Below are 24,264 nucleotides of genomic sequence, written 5' to 3'. Positions count from 1 at the left end.
TGTGGGATCAGTTTCGCATCGACGAGCAGTAAAAGAAGTTTCTTCGGAAAGGAGACGATTATTCGAAGCGTGACGAAGCGTTTCTCGTGCTAAATTCTCGTGAATTTGTCGGTGTCGATGGAAAGCGCAGACGGCCGGCGAAGAACGGAAGATTGGGGAAAGAATCGGCGTGGTTAATCGGTGGAGGTGGTTCGCCGGTTGGAACGGCCTGCGAAGGACGCCATAATCGGGTGGAAGGAGATCGGCCGAGACATCGCGGTGAGCGACGCGAGGTTATTTTCGGAGCAACGTTGGCCGGTGGTGCGGTGAATTTTGCGGCCTCGGTGGATATATACCATGGTCAGCGGTGATTGCGGGTATCGCATGCTCGTCGTTGCAGGTTATTGGCGACAGTGGCGCGCAGTTAGGTCGAAAGTGCGGTAGGTTTTCTAACGGCGCGGGGACTGCTACGCGTGCCGAACGCTTTAATAACGGCCGTAGAGTGGATGAAAGGGAGGAGGAAAAAAAGAGAAGGTACTGCGAAGCGCGGAGGTTGCGGTGCGCGGCTGTGGATGCGGTGCCGTGGCAACTTTAATTAGCGTGCAGCTACAGAGAGGAAAAAGACGAGCGTCGGGGAGTAGCGCGAAGGTTGATGCGCGAAATCACTGGCACGCAGGTTAAGCCTTCGTAGGTGGACGCGCGTCATCTTGGAAAGGAGAAGTTGCCGGTGCGTGGCGCGGCGTGGCGTGGCGTGGCGTGGCGTGGCGTGACGTGACGTGGCGTGGCGTCGGGTACCAATGCGATTTCGGTGGTGCGCGGACGATGCGTGACTCGGAGCGACGTGCGATGACCGTGGAGGACGCGGACGGACACCCGAAAATAAGATGAGAGTGCGAAACACCGTGGACTGAGTCGGCTATCGAGCCAAGATGACTTAAGGCGGCCCGTTCGCGAGGGTAGCAACAGATAGAACGAGGCCGTTCTCCGGTGGCTTACCTTTGCTTCGCCTCCGAGTGCTGGGATTCGTGACGAACACAGGAAGGAACAACGAGAGAACATGTGGAGTGTACTGTTACTCATTGGACTAACGAAGGCTGTCTCCTACGTCGCCGGGATCGCTTCCACCGTCGACGAGAAATCGGGTGAGTCATATATCTTCCACTTTTCATATTTCGTCGGTACGTTTCGGCTGCCATTTTCCGAAAACTCGCGTGACTGACTCGTGATCTAACGGCGGTCAAAAAATACCGTCGCACGCGGCAATCGGCACGCGTATCTCCCCCATTTTCTTGCTTTTTATTTACCGGGGCGAACGGTATCTGTGCCGGAGATTCGCCCGCGGCCATCTCCGCGCTTTTTCGCGGTGTGCACGAGCGCGTAATAAATCGACGAATCGAAATCGCGCTCTCGGATGCTCCGGTCCCGCAACGACGGCAGACGTTCGTTCTGGGTCCGGGCTTTCCGGTCACCGGGCTCTCCGATCGAACATCGGAAATGTAGCTCGCGAGGAACGCGACGGGGAGGCAGCAGAATAATTTCCACCGCGTAACGGATTTCTCCTTTTCGCGTATTAATTACGCATCCAGGCGTATCACTGTAGATCGCGCGACTATCGCGCGACGCAGCGAGTATATCATCGTCGAACGTCGTCGATTCGCAACGAGTTTTCTCCATTGTTGGGTATCCCTGATCGTGACTCGCGATGAGTTAAACCACTTCGGAGTGTCTGAAACATTGAGCAGAATTTGGAGAACTAGTTTATCGACAGGGAGTAATGAATAATTTCGACATTCAAAGTTCGAACTGAAGAAACGACTATTAATTAATTAGATTTAATTGTAGGAATCGATAATCGGCGTCCCATTAAACGCCAAGAGAGCGCACGATCGAGCGAGTAGTCGTGAATAATAGACGATGACACAGACGATGACACGAGAGGTTAAGAGCCTTGGAAAAAAGGGGGTACGAGGGGGTTCCGAAACGTTTAGCAAATAACTACGTCTTATGGGAAAATCTAAAAGCGGAGCGACGAAATCGAAAACGAAGGAACTTTTAATAGAAACTTTTAAAACGATCGTGTAATCGATGACGGATTTAGCGCCAACGTGACAAGATAATACGCGTAGACGTCGTAACGAGACGTTGCTATACCCGTGACGAAGAAAGCGAGTACGAGCGATTAGCCATATTTTATATATAAAGTATATTATATATTTTATTATATAAAACGGAGCATCGTTTGCCACGTCTTCTCGCGGAAAGTTCTAGGGTTAACGCGTAACTCACGATCGCGTATTCCTCGAACTGTAGTCGTCCGCGTCTTCTTCCGGCATGCTTCCTATCCCCAGGGGTACCAGGGTACGCGCAGGTGAGCCAGTCCGCGGTGGGATCTGCTCGGATGCCATAGCTTTCGGACAAATTTTTCTCCGATCTGATCGGAGATCGACTTGGAAGTTAGAGTTCGGTAAAAATTCGCGACTTCGAATTTCGCTCTGGAAATTCTGGAACCAGCTCTCCGGATGCGGAATTACACGGAGATGCTGAAATAGTGGGAACGGGGTAGCACGTTCCGAGACGTCCAGGAAGTTTCTCGACTTCGTTTGGATCGGCGCGACGCTGCGCGGCGCGGTCTCGAGTGCTCGCAATCAGATTCGTACCACTTGTCCTTTGACGCGCGATTCGCGCATTGTCTTGGACGGACAAGTTCTTGGACTTGGAGCAAACTCGGTGGAACGGTGCGGGAATTCGATTAAACTGGACGGATCCTGGAGCAGTGGAGCCGGTGATCCGATCGGATCGATCCCGGTGGTTGGATATTGGCGAAGAATTCTCGCCGGCTGCTAACGACCGGTCGGAATTTTGTCTCGTGCCGGACGTCGGGGAATCGCGGAAGGTCGGTCGAATCGGGGAAACTGGGTCGCGCGCGCGTGTCGAAAGAAGTTGGACAGGAGGCGTGACGAGGAACGGAAGTTGGCCGATGTAACGGATAAAGCCGTGAGCGACTCGTGCAATTTCCGAAGTTAAAGGGTCGAGCGGCGAGCAGACGGAAGTAGGAAGGGAGAGGAGCGTTTACCGTGAACTCGACGAACACGTCCGACGATCTTGCGAGCGTGTCGGACCGTGCGGCGTAGTCGGACGTGGGACCCCTTGACGCTTGGCAGAATTGGCAGTGCGGTGGGTTTCGCGCTCGTCGCGAATTCGCGGGGGCCGCATAGGATCGCGGCGCGACCGCGCGGGATGCTGCGGACGCGTGGACGGATCGAGCTCGTTATTAATTATCGATGCCACGGCAATAACTCGACGCGGTAATAATGGTCGAAAATATGATCGCGCGGAGATATACGCGGCGACGGGTCGCGCGCACCGTCCCTCGCGCCATCTACGGTAAATATATTTCTGTAACGCAACAATTATCGACGGTATCGTTTATTATTGCGCGCTCGTCCAGTTCTCGCTCGGATAAATACTAAAGCGAGAAATTAATATCACCGCTATAGTCATCCGCGGGAATAATGAAGCCCTTTCATTAGCTGGTGGTATGCACCGCACCAAGAGCCACGCGCTCGATTACGTTTGCGACATACGCCTCGCCTTTGCGCCAGACGCGTTGTTTACCCCCCAGGACATTGATCGCTTTAACTGGAGCGAAATCGCGTACAGCGCGTGTCGTTTAACATTCGATGAAACGGGGTAACGTCGGTATCGTCGCTCCGGGGGTCGCGTTCTCGAAAATGGGACAACGCGGCGTTCCCTTTCGATCGTTCACGCGAGTCCATTCAACGACCAAGTGTCGGAAATTCGATGGTGGAAACGAAGAAGGAAATTAGGCTCGCGACGGGGCGGTGGACGGAAGCGAGAGCGAGAAAAGGGCTCGTAGCGATATCGGGTGCTCGCCGACTTTCTTTCCGCGGCGAGGTTTAACGAACCGATCTTACACGGTTTCCTTTCCACGGCCAAGCTTTCTCCTTTCTCTCGACGCTTTTCCCACCCTTTTCCTCGGCTTTCCTCGCTCGTTCGCGCAACCCGTCTTCCAGCCTCCGCTTCTTCGCGGTTATTCCATTTCTTAATTTGCCTCTGCCGCTCCGGCTTTCTCGCGGATGCCTCGCGCTATCCTCATACTCGGCACCCCTTTCTCGTCGACACGGTTTTCCTTTCGCCGCACCATCCTTTCCCCTCGTTCGCGCCAATAATACCCTTTTTGCCTCACCGCCGCCGCAGCCGCGATGAATGCGACGCTGAATGGGCGACGAGGCCGGAGACAATGAAGCGTTTACGCCGCGGCATTCATCGCCGACTTTGCGCCCGCGTCCCTCCGCGATTCATAATTTGCATCGCTGATATCTCCCTCGTAATCGCCGTTTCGATGTTCCGCCAAGCTGATTTCCGCCGCCGACCGCGCGGTCAATCGGGGAAAAAGCCACGCGCGCCAAGGTCCCTCGCGATTTCCCTTTCAGCCATTTTTCTCCCCTTTCTCCCCCTTTCTCCCCCTTTCTCCGCTTGTTCCCGCGCCGCGTTATTTATCTCGCGACACTTGACACCGTGTCGCGTCGCCGATACCCCATTTTTTCGCCCCCCGTTTCGCTCGCCCCGCCGTATCGACGGAACCGATTTCCTCTCGCTCGCGCGTTCCTCGCGACGCTTCATCGGCTCCGCCGCGAAACGCGTCGCTTTGCTTTCGTTCATCGGTTCCGTCCGATGAAAAGTTTCGCGAGAAGGGTCTACCCCGGCGGTTCGAGTCCGCGCGCGATTTAGCGCGAGTATAACGTAACAATGGGAAGTTGCGAAACGTGGTCGGCGAGAATAAAAATCGTTTTGAAAGGAACGCGACGCGGTGCTTCTAATCGTCAATGGAAACGCGAAAACGAAATGCCCGCGGTGCAAGAGGGTCGCGACGTTGTTCCTTTTCCGCATATTCGATCGGAAATTTTTAATTCGCCGTCCTTTTTTCATTTACTAATGGCCCGTATCGATTTCGAGTAGTATTAAAAAAAAGGAAAAAGGAAAAAGGAAAAAAAAGAAAAATAGGGGAAAAAAAGGCGGGGAAGGAAGGTGTATAGAGGAGGGGAAAAAAGTTCGTAATTCCCGTAATTTTGAATATTGGAATTTTATCCGGATGCGAACGAACCTTGTCGTTCATTGATCGGGCGTGTTCGCGCAATGACGTCTCGTGCAGCGAATATACGCTCGTGGAAAATGGGAGGGCACGTAAATTTATCGTTTTTTGGAAGGAGCTTTCGCGTATCTCGATTTGGCCGACTCGATTTACTTATTTATCCCTTTTTCCTCGTTTTTTTTCCCCCTCTTTTTTCTTCTCTTCTCGACCAGTCCCCAGCCGTATTCAGGATTGGCGTCGTTTCGCTGGTGGGACACGTCGAATCCAATATTTCTCGTCGTATCTCGGCGGTGGGTGCCAGGCCGACCCTTTCCCCCCTCTTGATTTTCACAGGATGCATCTCGGGGGTTTAAGCTCGATCCTGTCGCGTCGACAGTTACAAACGAGACGTCCTATAACTGTCAGCGACGGGGGAGTTTGGACCAAGACGCGGAGGCGCTTCCTTCCTGCGAAATTGCGCGTGAATGTCTCGATTGTGTTCCTGCTCCTTCGAAACTCGCGTTAACGTAACCGTGTCGCGGCTTAATCGATAGCCGAGCAATTAATCAAGCCTTAACGAGCCACCGCCCTCCGAACGGAGACTCTTCGTTTTTCGTCGCCTCGCGAATATCGAAGGAGCGTCGACTCTCGTTTGCATTTTCCCTCGACTCGAGTGACGGCTCGACGGCGTCATCGTCGCCCGTATCGGCCATCGAGGAGGACCGTCTCGTCGTCGTCCCCTCTTGGTCGACCGCAGGTCGCGCGAGTGCAACCAGAGACGCGTTTTTCGCCATTCCATTTCGCTTCCAGCGTTGTCTGCCGGAGCGGTTCGGGTTATTTCCCCTATTTCCTATCGTCGACTCTCGGCGTCGCGACGCCTAGGAGAGAAAGGTGCGCTGGTCGCGAAGAACGGGCGTGCGAGCTAGCAGATTCGGCGAGATACGAATTTGAAAAGAGCCGAGAACGTGGTATCTCCGTGCCTATTGTGCTCTCGTTCGCGACGTTTCGAATATCCCGTCGCCTTTAAACGAAATTTCTATACGTATACTGCGGCGCGATAATAGTCGACCGTGCGTAATCGGGTAAATAATCGTTTGGCTCGTAAGGACGAATCGATATGGCGGTGACGTTGTCGCCTACGGTTATCGCGTCGGAACGAGTCGTCTGGAAGAATCGCGTTGATGGAATGGTCCCCGTTGCAGAGTCGAGTAACCGTTCCGTCTTTAAGTAATTCGCTTTAGAGCTTGAACCACAGACACTCCCCGGCAATCGTCGAATTGTGCCATTACCGTAGGTTTGGGGGAGCAGGTAGCGCGAGGGTGGCAGTCACGGGTTGTTAACGGCGGATTAATTTTACATTCGGACAGCGGAATCTCGATAATCTCGGTGGAAATTTATCGATCGTCGGACGAATCGCGGTCAGCGGACGTTTCGACCGTTGGTCCGTGCAAGTGGCGGATGGAGGATTGCCTTAAATCATGGCGGAGTGCTCTGCTGGTTGCGTTATCGGGGCAAATTGCTCGCCACTTTCGTTCTCCGTTTCTTTCGCCCGTGTCGATCGCTCGAAATAGTACTCGTATTTACTTTGGTAATAACGGGTCGTTAGACGTTCTCAGCGGCACTCAAATTACGCGACGCCGTTGGAGAAGAAGGGAAGCAACGAGCCAAGGTATGGTCGATCCTCGATTCGTTGCTTCTTCTGCTTCTTCTTCCTGTTCGGTAACTCGGCAAATACTTAGCCGACGAAGATGTAGTTTTTGTTCGTTATTCGATGGACTTTCCGCATTCCTGGGATATCGAACCTCCGAGCGTTCGGTCTCCCTTTAAGATACTCTCCGAGGCCATTCCGGGGTCGGTTTAGAAGCTCGCTTTTCCCGATCTGGTAACAATGCCACCAACGGAGATTCATGGCCCGCCCCGGGAAAAGAATATAAAGACAGCCGCAACGGAACAGATGTCGTTGCGCGTCAGGCGTTTCGCGATCGATTTATCTCGCGCTATCGTTAATATCGTTAAAATCCTCGTTTTTCATCGGACAGACGTGCGCGGGGCTCTTCTGGGTCGGCTGGCAGCATCGTTCGCCGATGAGAGGAAACGATATTACGAATTGCCGTGGAAATAACCTGACAGCGAGCTTTACGCGATATTTACACAACATTTCCCGATATCAGTGCGCATCGAACGATAATAAATTAACAACGAAATTATTACATCGCATATGCAAATATTTGCCAGTGCTGTTTACCGTAACAGAAAATTATAAATTCATGGGAACAAAGTAGTACATTAATTACGCTGGTCGGTAGAAACGGATGCTCGCCGAACCGCTCCCGTTCGAGTGTGTCCGTATATCGCGCAGGTACTCTCGAGATTCGCCGAATTCCTGCGTATCGGTGATTGCGATACGATTTCAATCGCTCGGAAATTGCTTCCGCCTCGCCGACGACGCCAGATGGACGGACATATTTAATCGAAAGAGTCGTAGCTAGGCAGATTCTACGAATAGGTCTACGCGGATAGAGAACTCGCAGCGTCCCGGGGAACGAGCTACGCGGGAATCGGACCGCAAGAATTTCTTGGAAAAATCGTCGCGATCAGCGAGGAGAAGATGGCAGACGATGCGCCGGCTATCGAACGCGTTATATACTTCTACGACGAGGGGGGGATGAAAGGACGTAGAGGAACGTAAGGGAAATTTTTCCCCGTAACGACGGTTCGTAAAGACGATAACGTCATTCCGAAAACGGCATCGACCTTACGAGCCGGGGTATAGTCGATGAAACGGAAAGGAATTCGCGAATAAACGCGAGACGCAGGATTCTCGATGAAAATCGCGAGACTTCCGGCAAAATGGCGCGTAGCGTGAAAAAGCTAAAAGGGACGAGCTCGATCGTGGCCGGGTTTCGATGTACAACGAGCTTCCGTACTTGTTCCAGGCATTATTTTTCACGCCACTCGAACGACGCTCGCTCTCGTTTGGAGTTTCAGCCGTCGCGACGCGTCAGCTCGCCGCTCCATAGCAGCTTGTTCGAAACTTATTGGACCGCTTATGCGAAACGTCGCGAAGGGGCGTTTGATCGGCGAAAAATCGCTCGATCTACCCAGGTATCGTAACATTGGCTATCGTAAAAATTGAAACTCTTATTACCCCGTATAAAAACTTTTACGCGACAATGGGATTTACGCGCGTCGGTATCACGATCGAACGGTACATTTGCAAGTTCGATCGTCGATCCGTTAGCGGTGATAACTCCCGCGATATTACGTATTTTAGTGGAATGCCTTAATACTCGGTGCGACGTGAGTTACGAGGGGTAACCAAAGTATCGGTACGGTCACGAATCGCGCCATTTCTTCCATGGCGGGTGTTTAATCGGTGGTTACCACCACGCGTGTATAATCGAAAGGCGGGCATCGAGAATGGTTTGTCTCGGATGGTTATCGAGAGCTTTAGGTGGTCCGAATGAGAGGGGTTTCGCTAATTTTTGAGTTATGCAGCGCGGTCATGATAGTTTTCACGTGTCACGAGGCCGTCTCTCTTCCTTTTTTCTCTTTCTCTTCCTTTTCTGTTCTTTCTCTTTTTCTTTTTTTTTCCCCCCTTCTTTCCCCTCTTTTCTTTTTAGCGCGACGCGTTATCGCGCGTGTTCGACGACGATTAACACCTGTTTTTTTCTGCCCACGGTCGGGCAATCTTCGCCTCGATATCGACCCGACATGGGCCAGCTTCGCCGTTACGGCTCGACTCGCCTCGACTCGACTCGACCCGGCTCGACTCGGGTCGACCCGACTCGACTGATCTAGCGCGAAACGCACGCCCTAGGATATCTGATTACATCGCGGAATAGTCACGAACCGAAGGCACGAGTCCGAAGACGTAGCACGAATTCCAACGACTTCATATCTCCGTCGTGAATAGCGCGCGCTTCTTATCTGACTTAATAAGTTGATTGCGACGTCTCGCGAGAAGACCAACGATGGTCGAAACGCTCGCGGAACGCTCGCGACGATCTTGATTCGGAGTAATCGAGGCGATTTACGCGCGGAACGATTAAGGGGACGTAAATGTTTTCGGTAGATTAGGTTTAGGTTTGCCGTCGGGTGAACGCCGTTGCGACCGATTTGCAATTACGGAAAGGCCTCTCGTTAGAATAGGCCGATGACCTACGATAATAATGAAAAATGACTGGAGAGTCGCGTAATAGGTAGTCATTGTTCGTGGCGATAACACGACAGATACGGGGTGTAACGTTTGAGTCGATATATCCCCGCAGGATTCTTGCGTGCCTGTTCGCTCGTACCGGTTCCACGGGTCATCCATTTACCAAATAGATGACTCCTTAGGGACTGATGCTTTTACCCAAGCCCCGATGCATGCACGTGCACCTCCGTTAACCATTAAACCTTTTCGCTAGCTAATTCCTCCGCTTTCTTTATCCTCCCCCGTCGCCTCTTGCATCTGCGCCCTCTTTTTCTCCGGTGACTCCCTCCTCGGCTCTGCCATCACGATCACCACCACGACCACGATCACGACCACGACCACGACCACGACCACGATTACGACCATGATTGCCCTCTTTTTCTCCGGTGACTCCCTCCTCGGCTCTGCCATCACGATCACCACCACGACCACGACCACGACCACGACCACGACCACGACCACGACCACGATTACGACCATGATCACGACGCCGCGTTAACGTCGGTCCGTCGACGTTTGTCTGCCTCGCTCGATTTCATTCGCGAAGCAAATCGAGCGGTCGCGACGCAGGGCGAAACGGAATCGGTTCCTCTCGTTTCACCGGAGACCCCTCTAACTAACTGGAAAAACGCGTTCGAGCATCGGCGGCGAGTGCCGGTTCGACGTTAAAAAGTAGACCGAACCCTCGAGGGAACCGCTTTAAACTTTTAATCGTGCTTCACGACTCGTTAACTATCGGCCATAACTTCGATTTCGTTCGGCATACGGTTTTCCTTGCGTCCTTTCGCCAAGGAAGAACTACTTGTCTGCACTCGTTCCGGAACTTTCCCTGGCAAAACTTGGAAAGTATAACGTATTGATTCTCCGCGATATCGAGTGGCCCACTCGTATCGCATATTTATACGCGGCAAATTTTATAATTGGCCAACGACCGACTCGCCAGGGTTCCGCCACGAACTTTCCCCATCGAGTACTTTCGTGAAAGCCGCCGATGCAGATTGTATCGGGAACCGAGAATCGGACGGTGGTCGCCTGCTGAGAAGGAAATTTCATTTTTCAAAGAGAGCACTCCGTTTCGCCCACGATCCGTATAACCAGTTTCTCCGCGCCATCGCGACTCGCGTTTATTTTTCGCCAGAGTATCCGCGCCCCGAGTTCTCTTTTCACCTGGAAAAAGGAAAGAACGCGATCGAAATCGATCCTACCGCCAAAAGGATCCTTTCGCTCGCGATAGTACCCGACCAACTCCCGGAGAACAAGTTTCCGTCCCTTTTCATCGGACCATTCCTCCACCCCTCCTCGCCCCTCTCTCGATTATCGTTACCAAACCGAATCGTTGGTAGTCGCGGGCATATGCCTAAACGCGAACGAGGCGAAGACGGAAGCTCTGCGGCGGGGCTGTAGGCGAGAGGTAGTTGTCGACTATGAATGCGTCGTTTCGTAGGTGCGAATTATTCATGATGTGCGAACACGTACCCGTTTTCGATGGATCGATGTTGACGGCGGTAGTTAAAGCCAAGGTAATACGAATCTGGCAATATCGGAGTTGCCAGCGAAGGGATAGGGCTCGTTGGATTTGAACATGGCATCGGCGTTTCCCTACTTTGCAGCGGCGATAACCGCACCGTCAGATTGATATTGTAGAGACTGTAATACCGGCAATCGCGGTTACGGCCTAATACGATACGCTAGTCGCGAACATACGATATTCAAAGTGCCTGTCGAAAATATGGGTATTAGGAACCCTATCCCGGAATGGGAAATACGCGTCAATTGCAAGGCTACTCCCCGCGAACACATCGTTCGCGATGTTGTCCCACGTCCGGCTTTCGCGATATTTCGTCTAGAGATCGAGCCCGTGGCTCTTTCGATACCTGTTTCGGTCACGTTTCACCCTCGATTGTCCGAAATAATCGAAAATTTGAGCGACACGCGCGGCTTCGACCCCTTCATCCGTGGTCTCCTCCGTTTCGCGGAACGACCTTAATTAAAGGCCATCCGGAAGAGTAAGAATATGAGATTCGTGGTCGGTAAGAAAGCAGGAATCGAAATGGCGAGATGTTAGCGGGGTAAATCGTGCGGCTGAAAGCGGTAGGATCGGTAATGGAACAACATGCGCGACGCGTGAGCGTGCAGGGGAGGGGCTGCGTATCCGTCTACATTACGCTGCATAATTCATGGAGTTGTCATAGACGCGAGAGGCGGATAATGGTACCGTACTGGTCGTGGCCCCATTGTCCATGGTTAGGCGGCGTCAACCAACTTGAATCCGGAGGATGACGATTACGACGAGGACGACGGCGTGGCCGACTCGTCGTCGTCGAATGTTCAGGATTCACGCACGCTGCTCTCCCCACATTGCGTCGCTGTCTGTTTACACAATGCGGTTATATTCTCGTATTGTCGCGGGGAAATTCACGGATACTCGGTGCACGCCGTGAGCTCCCAGCTGGTCGCGTTCACCCAGCTCGAGCGCGGCGCGAGTACACGCGACCCGAGAAAACGCTTCGACCCCCGAACAGCCTAGCTTCTGGTTCCTCGTCGTGTCCGAGGATCGCGTTGCTCTCGGTTCGCTCGAAATTCGACGCGTCGCGATCGCGACGAAGACGGTAACGCGATGAAAATTTCCTCTCGGCGGAGTTTGTCTCTTTGCCGTGTTCTTGGATCGATCGATCGCGGAGCGAGAGGAATTCGACCCTGCGGTTACCGGAATTCATTAGCTGGAAATTCGCGCAACGATGTCGAAGCGGAAAGAAAAAAGGCGAGATAAGGAGGATCGTGAATTCGTCCGCGAGCGATCGTCGAGGGAAAACCGCGGACAGTTTCCGTTTTAATGCGATTTAATATGTACCTCGCACGACGGAGCATAGTTAATTGCAATTTGTTCGTTGAATGCGAGATACTCGTCCAACTAATTTCAACTTCTCCGCATTAAACGCGCCGCTGTTTCTCGACCGACTTCTCTTTCTTTCTCTCATCCCACTTTCCTCCCCGCCCCTCATTCTCCCACCCTCTCTCCCCCGTCGTTCCGTTTGTCTCCGAGTTTCCATCTCGTTCTTCAATTTTTTCCGGCTTTCCGCATTTATTTGCTCCCGTGGCTGACTCTCGTTTGCAGCCAGCGAGACGTTAATTTCGCGGATTCGGTGTACCGTCGGTGTGTCGTCTGGTCGATTCGTCATCGATATCTCGTGGAATCCGGTGGAAACAAGGGTCGCGAAGTCGAGTCGCGTCTCGACTTAATCTTGATTCCGCTCTACGGAGCGCGCTCGCGCGCCGCGGAGAGCGAGGGGATGCTCGCCAAGTTTTATCCAGTCGAGAGTCAATAATTTAACGATGCCCGATAGCCGTTCATATTCTACGAAACGAATCGGGGTAAATTGAATTCCAATCGAAAGCGAGTTTGCGAAATGGAGGCTAATCCGATCGACGGACGAACCGAAAGCTGGAACAAAAATCGAGTAATCTAATCCTTTAGTCGAAAATCAGTGGAGTTAAATCGAATTTCGTCGCGGAATGGAGCCGCGAAATCGAGGCAGCTAACACACCGATGACAAAAATCGAGAACCTGGTTCGTGACCCTGGTTGTTTCGCGCTACCGTATACAAGGCATTCGATTAACCGCTTCATTGTACGCGAGCACGCGCTGATCGTCGATCGAAACGTCGGCTTCCGTCCGCTGCGCGCGTTACAGCGAGGTCGATCGCGTCGAACTCGTCCGGACTAGCGAACTGTTGGCGCGAGCGAATCGAGAAGACGATCGGATTGGTCGCGGACCGGCGAAGCCGAAAGAAGAGGTGACGCGCGTGCCGTGTTACGCGATAGCTTGGTCCTATTTACGTCGCGTGGAAGAATCGTGAAAAGAGCATTGTGCGCGATGGAGCGAACGCGTAAGGAGGACAACGCGAAGCAGGCCGAAGCGGGCTGAAGCAGGAGAACGAGGTCGTAAGGTGGTGCCTGGTGCTCGTACTTGGCGAGAATACGTAGAAACAATAGACCCAGACACAGCAGAGCTCGCTGCCGGAAACCACCAACACCGACGCCCCGAGTTTTCCGTTACCTGCGAACACGTAACCGCGAACGAAGGGGGCGGCCCGGTCGGTCGCGGTCCGGTAGAAATTTATGAAAAACGGTCGTCGATCGAGTCTAGTGGCGTGAAAAGAAAATGCTTATTGTTCGAGGCTTGGAAACGGCGGAGAAAAAGAACAAGCTCGGACAAGCTTTGCGGGTAGAAAACGCGACGGGGAGAGCGGATATAGAGGGCGAGAAGAATAGAGTCGAAAACGCCGCAACGCTTACCGCCCTGACGCCTTACGAGTCGGGGGAAAAAAGGAAAAGTTCTTCTCTTTCCGCGTCGTTATCTGCCGGCTGCCTAACCCAGTTATATTTGCTCGTAACCGGCGTGTTACCGAGAAATCGAGTGGCGCGAATTACACGTTGACTCTCGGTCGCGTTTCGTTCGACTCGTAAATCGCGGCGATGGATAATAATCGTCGACAGATTTTAACTTCATCTTCTTGGACGGAACGTCATCGCCATATTCCCGGGCCGAGTTATTCGCGTCGCGTTATCGTCGCTTGCCGCTATAGTACACGCGTATATTCGCGGAGTAATTTGTCGATATTTATACGTTTATACGGTGTCTATCGGTATTTATTCCGACGGAAAATTTATTCTCGACGTATATCCTATTCGTTTTTCCATGGTCGGCCGATGTCGCGCGTGCGACAGGATTTGCGTCGACGTCTCTTTACAGCGATGCGACGCGACGCGAGGATGGCGAGCGAGCGTGGAAAGCTCGCGTTGAAAAGTACCTGTAATACGCGTTGTCGGCGAGAGCGGCACCGACAACCACCGTTACGCTTCGGAGCCGGTAATTATTCACAGTCTCTTCGTCAAGGGTAACCGAGTATGGATTTCCGTGTAAGACGAGGGTGGAATTGTTTCCCCGACACCCGATGCCATCTACGCCGAGCCGCCTCCTCCCGTCCTCTAACTAACCGTACTAACGACCGGTATTTCACTCCCCGGGCTCAACCACGGAGGCGTAAAATCGTTGGCCGGGCGGAAAAAGCGTAATCGAAATCAATCCGCGAGCAGGGGAAGTATGTCTTTCTCCGGCATCGAGCTTTCCCCGAGCGTTGCAGCCGATTCGCGGAATTCGAGGAATCGCGTTCTATCCCGGGACTCGAAAGGGTAAGCGAAAGTCGACTATATAACGTCGTCCAATTTCCATTTCGTCGCGACAGACTCGAGCGAAAGCATCTCGGATTTTTCTCTGACGGAAATTGATGCTTTTCTTCTGCTCCCGTATTCACCGGTTCTTAGAATTCGCCACGTATCTCTCGGGCTCTTCTCTCGAATCCGCGATTGTGGAGCAGAGTGTCGTTCATGAGGTAATAAGCGATGTAATCCCGCCGATATACATATCGCTTGGGATACCGTCGCTCGATGAACTTCCATTTCGCATTTTCCAGGGGTAAATCTCTCCCTTTCTCTCGCTCCGGCTGAACGCGGAGCGGGACGAGGTTGACTCGCGTCTAATTCCACGAACCAAGCGGAATGCTTAACGATAATCTGTATCGTTGGTCCCGATCGTGGTTCCCGATCGAACGCTATAAATTGTTCCGCTTTAATATCGATGTCACAGTTCGTTTTCCCGTTTTCCGGGATTAGAGCGGTACAAGACGAAGGGGGGGGGGGGGGGGGGACGGTAGAGGGACGACATTAGGAGCAACGTTTATATCACGGATCTCCGTTTCGCGGTTTATACCTCTCTTTCGTGCAGACTGGTTACGATGTATAGGCAATCTTCCGTTTGTCTGCCAGGATTTCGTCCTTTTTCGACGACTGCTCCGCTGAATTTCAAATCAGCGACAGGTTTTCGTACTGCGCAACCATCTCGTGCTTGTTCCCGGCGTTTGGTCCTGCCAAGCATATATTTAAACGATCCCGTATACCGGGAATATCGTGGCATAGCTACGCGGATCACGGTCGTAGCCAGCGCGCACGTTTCGTCCGCTCGTTTTCCGACGGTCCTTCGAAAAATAAGTACTTAGTTATCGACGTCGAAGTTTATTCCGCCATGCGGTCCGAACGCGATCAACGACTAATCAATTAAGCCCGCTCGTGCGTCGAAATTGATTGAAACAAAATATTCGTTGGACCGGATCGCGGCAATTAATATCTCGCGCGCGACAAAATGCGACGCGTCCTCTCCGAACGGTCGCAATGCACGCGCGAACGCATTTTTTCATCATTTTGCTTGAGATATTTCCCGACCGTTTCACGGATTCGCGATCGGAACACGGGTTAAACGATCGGTTCGAACGAGCTCGTTAGATCGGCGATAACTACACGCGAGTTGTAAAAAGAATACCGGAGGATGGCAATTAATTTCGCGGCCAAGTGTACTGGACGAATATTTCAAACTCATTGGGAAGACAGGTATTTATGGGCGTGTACATATCCGATTATGAGTGTTAAGGCGAAGTTACGCATGCGTATACACGGGCGCGTGTTTACCGGGGCAAATATGTGCGCAGCCAAGGCGCAAACTGTTACGGACGAACCAAATATTTCATTAGTTAAGTTCTTCCATTAGTCAAACGTTTGATACTCCTCAAGGCAACGCGTTCGCTTTCCATTTTCGTTTGTTCGTCGCGTAATTACTCGTAACCGCGACGGAAACTCCGCACGACTCGAAACACCGCCCCCGGCATTGCTTCCGTGAACTGTGCGCTATTATCCGCTATTAACTGTGCACCTGTGATAGATCGAATACCTGTCTGCCATCTTTCTATCCGCCCTTGGACGAGAGCAACGTCGAGAGGAAGCGGGGCAACGATGGTCGCGTAAAAAATAAAAGAATAAACGGTAGGTTCCCGTTGGATTTACCGACTCGAGAAAGCGTACTTTCCTTTATCGGCCAGCGCGTTTCTCTTTCTCCACGAACGAACGAACGTTCTCTCGTACGAGGCTTCGGTGTTTCTCCCGGAGCGCTATCGGCCAGCGCTTGACGACGAAAGTGCACTTGGAAAGAAGCGGAAGTGGCCGATCCGATGCGATAAATACCGATTAAAGTCAAATTACCGGCCGGATTCTATCCGTATAAGTATTCTCGATCGAGGAAGATGCGGAAGGAGATAATTCGGTTAACGGAAGTACGTAACGGGCTCGTAAACGGACGTCTTACGGCGCGCCGGGGAAACTCGTATCGGCGACGTGCTTTCCGGAGAGAAATAACGAAAGGAACTACCGGTCGGACGAAATAAAAGGACCGTGAAGGAAGAAGGGTAGCGGTATTTAAAGTCAATTATAGCTGGGAAAGTGGAGGATAACGTGCGGCGATGGTTGGCGCGTGCACGATCGCGTCGGCAACTAGAGACAAGGGATAAGGACAAAAGAGAGAGGGTTGGAAGGAGAGTGGCGTAAAGATGCGGCTCGCAACCGCGAGGCGTTGTCTTCGGGACTAAAAGGAAGGAAGGAAGGAAAGGGCGGTGGGAACGATGGACGCGAACGCGTATCAAAACGAAACTAACGATAAAGTACGCGAGGGTGGTTGAAAGGGTTGTTTGGCACACTGCGTCGAGCCAGTTATCTTTCCCTTGTAACGTTTCGACGAGAGCGGCTATTCGTTCGCGTTTGTTCCGCGACGCATAAAAAGGGGAACAAAAGGCGGGAAACACGGAGAAAAGAGCGGAGACGAAGATCGTTAGCGGGTGGAAACGGTTACGGAGGTCTCGCTGGATGACGCGAGGAATAAAGCGAGCGCGAAGGCGAGCGGGGCCGAGATAAGCGTTTACGAGACGGATGGCCGCTCGAAGAACGATTTCCAACCATCGTTCGAGCCCTATCTACACGCTCGCGTGCGTGCTATGCAACCCTGTTATTTTCTGGCCGGCCGTTCGCGTTTCTTGCGAGACGCGAGCCGACCAAATCGATTTTCGCGTCTTCGGACCGACCACCGCGAACGCGGAATTTTCGCCCCTAACTTGCCCGCGCGGCTTCCAACTTTTCGCCGCGAGTTCACCGAGAATCATCGCCCTCGAAGGTATATCGACACCGCGCGTGTGCCCGTAAATAGACGCGTCTATAAATACGACGCGATGATCAAAGTTGTTTCCGATAAACGTCTTTCTGAAAGGTCGTCGTTAACTTTTCACCGTCCGACCGAAACGGTGAAATTTATCTAGGCTCGATTCGCGTAACGCGGCGATGGAATACGAGCAGGCAAGCGTCCCGACGCGAGAGAAATGGAAAGAACGGTCGAGCAACGTTTGTACGGCAACGCGTGCGAGGAATAATGCGTGGCTTTGCTCGTGCATATCCGATCTCGATATTATTGAATATTCGGCCGAGAGTGGTGGCACAAAAATATACCTCGATAAATTCGGCCCATCGAACGCTCATTGCCTGGGTTTTAATTAACCGACGCGTTTTACTAGCTCGATATAATGTAAAGTTCCCCGTCGCGTGAAAATCTCATTGTTGGAAAAAGTATGGGAAGCAACAAAGAGGGGGTAGATTGGGAAAAACGGTGGTGGAACGGTCGCGGCGGGTTTCATGGGGGTTCGGGGAGGAGCGGAGATTAGCGCGACAATCGAAAGGATCGATTTTCGTCGATGGCCAGCACACGCGCCACCCTCCACCCCCGTGACGCCCCCCTCGCGCCGCGGTATCGAGCAATTTATCGAATTTTTCTGGCAACCGCGCTGACCGTGAACGAATTCGAAATGCTCGCAGACGTTTTGGCGGCGACGCCAAGACACCGGGCACCGTTCACCCGGTCTTCGCGAAGTCGTTGAAAGTGGAGAAGCTTCGCGGAGCGTTGGAAGCTCCGGCGTGAAATTAGCCGATACGTTATCAAGGAGCGCAGAGACCGGTAATGCGAGCGACTTTAATGAAAGCGACTTTTTTTTTTTTTTATACCACCCGCCTTCGTTACCGGCTCCGTTGCTCTCTTATAATGCTCGTAATGGTAATAATAAAAATAAAAATAGAACGATAGTGATAAAGGTAATGATAACGACAATAACGACGACGACGACGACGACGACGACCATGAGGAGGACGATGATGATGATGATGATGATGATGATGATCATGAGGATGATGATGACGACGGCGATGATGATGATTATGATTATGATGATGATTATGATGATGGTGATAATAATAATCGTAAGGGTAATAGTAATAATAATTACCGCCATTATTTTTATTATTACTAGCGGTAATAAGGAGAATATTGGAGCTACGCCGCGAGCATTCACCGGGTGTTCATTAATTAAGAAGGTAGGAATCGTGGGCGGTCCACGGTGTACCTATATAAAGGTGCGTACGCGCGCATGCTGCAAACCGTAGACGGTAAAAGAGCAAGCTCGCGCAAGCCGGTCTGCCACGTTTCTCTCCTTTTTCTCTTTGTCCGTGTGTTTCAACGGTTTTATTAAACTACGAAGGCCGGTCCGAATTAAAAAGTAAACTACCTACGGCCGCCTACCCTATTCTCTTTTTCCCGACGTTCGCGTACGTACACACGTAGGTACGCGTACACGCGCGTACGAGCGTGGACGTGGGCGACGTCGATACTTGGCTATCGGTCTTGCAACGTTCGTCGTTGTCACGGCGAGCAGCGTTCGTTCGACGTCCATTCGAGTCGACGAGGATCGACGTTGTTCGATGCGACGCGATGCGACGCGACGCTGCGCGATATCGCGCGAAAGCCGAAACATCGACGACACGATCGAATTGGTCTTTCGACCGCAATCCGTGGCCGAGCGCGTTCCGATTTGACAATAATTACGAATTTGAAATTACAAATTTGCGTGAATCAGCGTATTTGGCCCGGCGCGATAATTCAGGATACCGCGCGGCCGATTGTTGCGCGAGCCAGCGTGCTCGCGCCCGCCTGTCATCCGAATACTCGCCGCGTATCGCTGAATTCGTGTCGCGGTTACGAGTTTTCTCGATAACGCGTCGATCGCTTTTTCCCCGTGGCTTGGTCGCGCGGCAGCCAGCTCAGAGAATTAATGGGACACGCGTCGAGCTCGGCCGAATAATCTCGCGGAAGCCTTTCAACGGTCGTGAAAGGTGGAGCGACGTCGGAATCGATCTCGCGAGAAGGGAAGGCGTCGCGACGGGAACGACTCCCTGCGGGAGACGGCCGATCGACCGTTCGACCAGGATTTCGCGATAATGACGAATTTGTAGGGCAAATCGGAGTATTCGAGCAGGCCGATAATTCGAGTTGCCGGGGAACGCGGTATCGCGCGCGGGAGCTCGCTGTTTGGGCTCGGTTTTCCGGATACGCTGCTGGTCGAGGTAGCTGCGGGCAGCAGAAGCACGATCCGCCGGCCCAGCCTCGGCTACACGAGGGTGGGTGGTTGGTGCGAGCGTGGTAGGAGTGTAACTTGTACCACTGCGAACGCAAGCCAGTGTCCGCTCCAATTAACTTTTCACCACTAATTTATGCGCCAGCTACTCCCTCTATCTCCGAGCGAGAGTCTTTCTCGCTCTCGCAGACCTGTGCCGTCATCCGCTGCCTGCTCGAACGAACGAAACGCGTGCACGCAAACGCGCAACGCTCTACACGCTCCTCGCACCTCCGCCCTCGTCCCCCTTTCTCCTCGCTAGCACCTGCCTCTATTCCAGTCGACGCGACGCGACGCGTCCTTCTCCCCCTCTTGGCTACGCGCTACTGTCTGCCTGTGCTTTTACGAATTTCCACACTGCGGTAACTTTTGTGCATCCGAAAAGTGTCGCGCCTTACTTTCGCGGATACATCTCGCGTCTACGCGTGGCTCTTGCGAGAATAACCGGCGACAGGGGACAGCCAGTCAGTTTGTCTAAACTTTTCCCTCGTTCTCGCGTTCCTCCGCTTTTTCTTTTTACGCGACGGGTCGTGCGTGGTTTCCGCAGCATTCTTCTTCGAATCGCGCGTCGTCTTCCGACGTTGCGCAACGGCCCGATACGAGTGATAATCGACGATTAACGCGGGGATAATTAACCGGTTGATTATAGCAGGGATGGTTGACGATGCTTATGGTCGGCTCGCGCGACGTATTTGATCGACGCTTCGATCGATCTCCATGCCGCTAACGCGGCTACGTCCATCAGGATCGACGACGAGTCGTCCTCGGAAACGTATGGCGGAATTGAAATAGGAACGCGGACCAGCGGCGAAGCGAGAGAAAGGGCGGACGATACGAAACAGGAGCGCGAAATAGAGACGCGTATGTGTGTGTGTGTAGAGAGAGAGAGAGGGAGAGAGAGAGGCGAGAGAGCGGTGGAAAATGGACGGGGATAGAGCGTTCGATACAACGACGTCGGCTCGTTCACCGGTGGTCAGACATTTCGGTACTTGTTTCCCTATTAATATGCATGTCCTCGTCCTTTAGTTCTTGCAGTCCCCGACCCATCCTGTCCGGCCTCGGTCCTTGTCCTATTCGCCCCTCCTGTGCCCTGGTAGCGACGCTTCTCTACCCTTGTAGCTAGCGTTATCCATGAAATCCGCGCCCCTCTCTGCGGTAAAGCGACGGTGTTTCCTGTCCGACCAAATAAATCCACGACTACTGCGCTCGCCGCTACGCCGCTGTAGCAAAATCCACCGGCCTGTCCGCCCATACAAGGCCCGTTACTACTCCAATACGGGACGACTGATTGAAAGTTTGCCGAGCGCTTTTTGCGCCCACTCGATATTACATATCTCGTGCAAACCATCGGCCTATCGCGCCACTACGATCCCCGTGCCCTGTTCGTCGCGTGAATCGACTTCTGTTCTACTACGCTTTGACTTAAACAGCTATCGCGTTCCGCGCGATTTCGCGTCTCGCGAAGGGACACGGTTTTTGGCTTTGTCGCTCGTCACTCCAACATTCGTCGTTTTCCCGATCACCGATCCCGATGAAATTTTCATCCCGATTTGTCCGCTGGTCGTCGAACGGCGCTTATGAAATTTCATTGTTTCATCGCGATGGTGAATACCAGCGAGACTCGGATATTCCGATCGTGGAACATGAACGGAAATGTCATCGAATGCGCGAATCAAATTTAGACTAGAGGGCTGTCGCGTGACGTCGGCGAGTGGCAGACGAAAGTAAAAATACAGCTGGTCGGGGAACACGCCGATTTAAAATTAGCCGTGTCTCTTTTTCCTTCCTCTTGCCATCCCGGGTTATCGATTCCGGCTTTTCATCGGCTTCGCGAAACGCGTTTGCACGCGTGGCTGTTGTCCGGGATCGACGATTCGCGTGGGCCAGCCGCGTCGGGGAAAAATCTAGGCACCCGCGGATGGTCAATGGCGCGTGGAAAAATCGAATTTAAGGAACGCCGCTAGTACCCCGATCCGACTGTAAAAATCTTTCTATTGGAAAGCGCGAACAGGCAGGGAGGGGCATCGATTGGCATTGTAATTTTAGTCTACGATAAACGAGCGTGCGCGATACAGAAGCGAACTGTAAAGTGATATGCTCGGCCATATAGCATGTTGCGGTGCAACATCGACCGATCGACTGTTGCGCGTCCACGCCGCGCTTTTTCTTCCAACGTCCGTTTCGTTATCATCCGTTCCAACTGGCTCGGAATATCGCGCGAATCGCCAACAGTTACCAGCTTCCGCACGCTTTAATGTTATTAATAATACCGCGAATATGGCGACGCACCGCGTTGCGGAGGAATTTCCAGTTGCTCGGTTTCGCGTAATTCGCCAACGAAATAACTCGTTTCGTCGTTCCGTCGTTTACCACGAAGAACGCTGTCGCCGATTCGCAAGCTTGTAATCGCGAATTGTTCCTTCGTCCCGTTTCCGCTTCCGCTTTTCCGAATTTTCCCATTTTCCGAAACTCGGCGAATATCGCGCGTTATCGTTTACCTCCGCATCGCGTTTAATCTCGCCTGCTTTCCTTTTTATCGACGACCCTTCGACGCCCAGACCTCTCTGGCCTCTGCTAGTCCCTGTCGTCGCGACGACGACGCTGCTCTCGGGTACGAAGCGGCCGAGACGCGTCCGTTTTCGTGGCTCGTTTGGACGAAGCGTGCGCCTACCGAGCAGCTAAACGCGGACGTGCTCCTAATTTTCAAGCACGACCCGGCATCGATCGAACTCGCTCGATACTCAGGATCACGTACTCGTAACTCTTCCTTAACCAACCTCTCGATGTAAACCGCCCTTATCGCGACCGCTGTAGCCAGCCCCCTTGGAAACTTGCATTAACGGCAGAACGTGTTGACATGTCAATCCGTCGATGCTCGCAATAACGCGATCGGTATTGGACTCTGGGCGTTAGATAGCAACCGTTAGATATCTCACTGCAGGGCACACGCTCCGACTCAGGCGCAATCCGCTCTCTTTGCGCCGATTCCCGTATTACGACGATGATGTTTCTATCGGGCGCCGGATAATGGCTTTTGTCCGCCTCGGACGTGCTTTCAGGCAAATTTGGATCAACCGAGTTTCCCTTCTGCTATAGATAAACCGGCGTTCCAAAGTAACCAAGAACGCTAACCCTCTCCTCCGTACTTTGCAAACTTGCTGACTCCTGTTGAAGCTTATATGTCGCAGGACAATACGCCGTACGTGTTTACCTTCTCTCTCGGCAAACATCGCTCTTCGCAGTTTGTTCGTCGTTTACCGAAGACTCGTTAGGGGTTCGTTAACGCCGTCGTTGCAACGTAATCTCGCGTTCGAACATCGGGTAAGAACCGGCTTTCTGTTATTTATCCGAAAACGTTCGTTGGCCAACGGGTAAACAGCGCACTCGGAACCAGTCTCGGATATCAGCCGCAGTCGATTACTCTCGAACGCGAACGCGCGTTGCGGTCGGATTTCGCGGAATATCGACGAAATCCTCGCGAATTCGCGAATATACAGGCGATTCGCGCCTCCTAGTCACCTCGATCCCTCGATTTCTTGGGACAGTGGACTGCATCCAGGATAACGCTTGCGACGCTTTTGAATCTCTCTCTCTCTCTCTCTCTCTCTCTCGCTCTGGTTCCACCGCAGTGGCAATTTCGCGAAGAGTCGAAGCGACAGTCGTCATTCATCGTTGGCGAATCATGAGCGGTGATGACTGCCGAATAATTAGTCCGTGTCGGCGACGTTTATACAACGGAACAATGGGGCGTGTGTTGAAAATGGAAAGAGACCGGCTCGTTTCTCGATGATTGGCCACACCATGTTTCCAAGCGGAACGCAATGTTATATTTACCGGGACAAGAATCGACGCGATAGAACAGCCGCTCGTGCGTTTTTGCCGCGTTACCCGGTACCCGTTGTGCGAACCGTCGTTGTTCTCATTCATTCTAACGCTACGCCATTGTTTAGTCTCCTATTCAACAGAGGAACTAATCAGCTTCTCATATCTTCTTGTGGGATTCCAATCAACAAGAGATCCTTCTTCGCCCTTCAGGCCTGCTATTTAGGTGCACGGAGCAGAGATTGTTGCTCGAAGCGCGTGAGAAGGGTAGAAAACCGAGGGATAATCGAGGGTGGGAGAATATACCGCGGAGATTCAGCGATATCACCCGATAGAGTTTCGTCTGTCGCGTTTGTCCAGGGTATCCGCAACGAGCGTCCGGAAGTTTAACGTCGACGGAACGTTAATTGGACTTATCCGCGCCCGCTCTTCTCTTTTTCTAATTCCTTCGCGAAACGTCGATATCGTGGAGCAACCGTCCGAGTACAAGGAGCGAACGGGAAAAGTCTGCGGGGCGGTATCGCGTGACGACGAGGCACGTACCTGTTATACGTATGCGCGCGGAGAGAGTTTTGGATTATCGACGGAAGTGTCCGATCTCGAGACTTTTCGTTGACGAGTAACGACACGGACAAAGTTTACGAAATTCGAGGCAACGAAGACGACGAACCGCGTAATAGCTCTTTGCCTTTTTCCGTTAAACGTTTCGCGAGTAAGCCGTCGTCTTCCTTTCCTTCCACATCGATTAATCCTCGAACGAATCCTCGACGATTTCGTTAACATCCCGCAGACTTATCGTCGCG

The 24,264-nt window shown here is 52.5% G+C and overlaps 1 protein-coding gene across 1 annotated transcript in view; it reads left to right on the top strand.

The window, feature by feature from the left end:
* Nucleotides 1-1,003: 1,003 nt before the first annotated feature.
* LOC108551629 (nephrin) overlaps nt 1,004-24,264 on the top strand; it is a 279,049-nt gene continuing 255,788 nt past the window's right edge. Inside the window, exon 1 of the mRNA XM_017905856.1 lies at nt 1,004-1,121. Coding sequence (XP_017761345.1) covers nt 1,037-1,121 — 85 coding nt within the window. The 5' untranslated portion in view covers nt 1,004-1,036. The remainder of the gene's footprint in view (nt 1,122-24,264) is intronic.

This window comes from Eufriesea mexicana, unplaced genomic scaffold (genome assembly GCF_001483705.2).
Source record: "Eufriesea mexicana isolate 0111107269 unplaced genomic scaffold, ASM148370v2 scaffold4786, whole genome shotgun sequence".
In the NCBI taxonomy this organism is placed as follows: domain Eukaryota; kingdom Metazoa; phylum Arthropoda; class Insecta; order Hymenoptera; family Apidae; genus Eufriesea; species Eufriesea mexicana.
The sequence above is the reverse complement of the archived record's forward strand: the minus strand, read 5'-3'. Positions and strand labels throughout refer to the sequence as shown.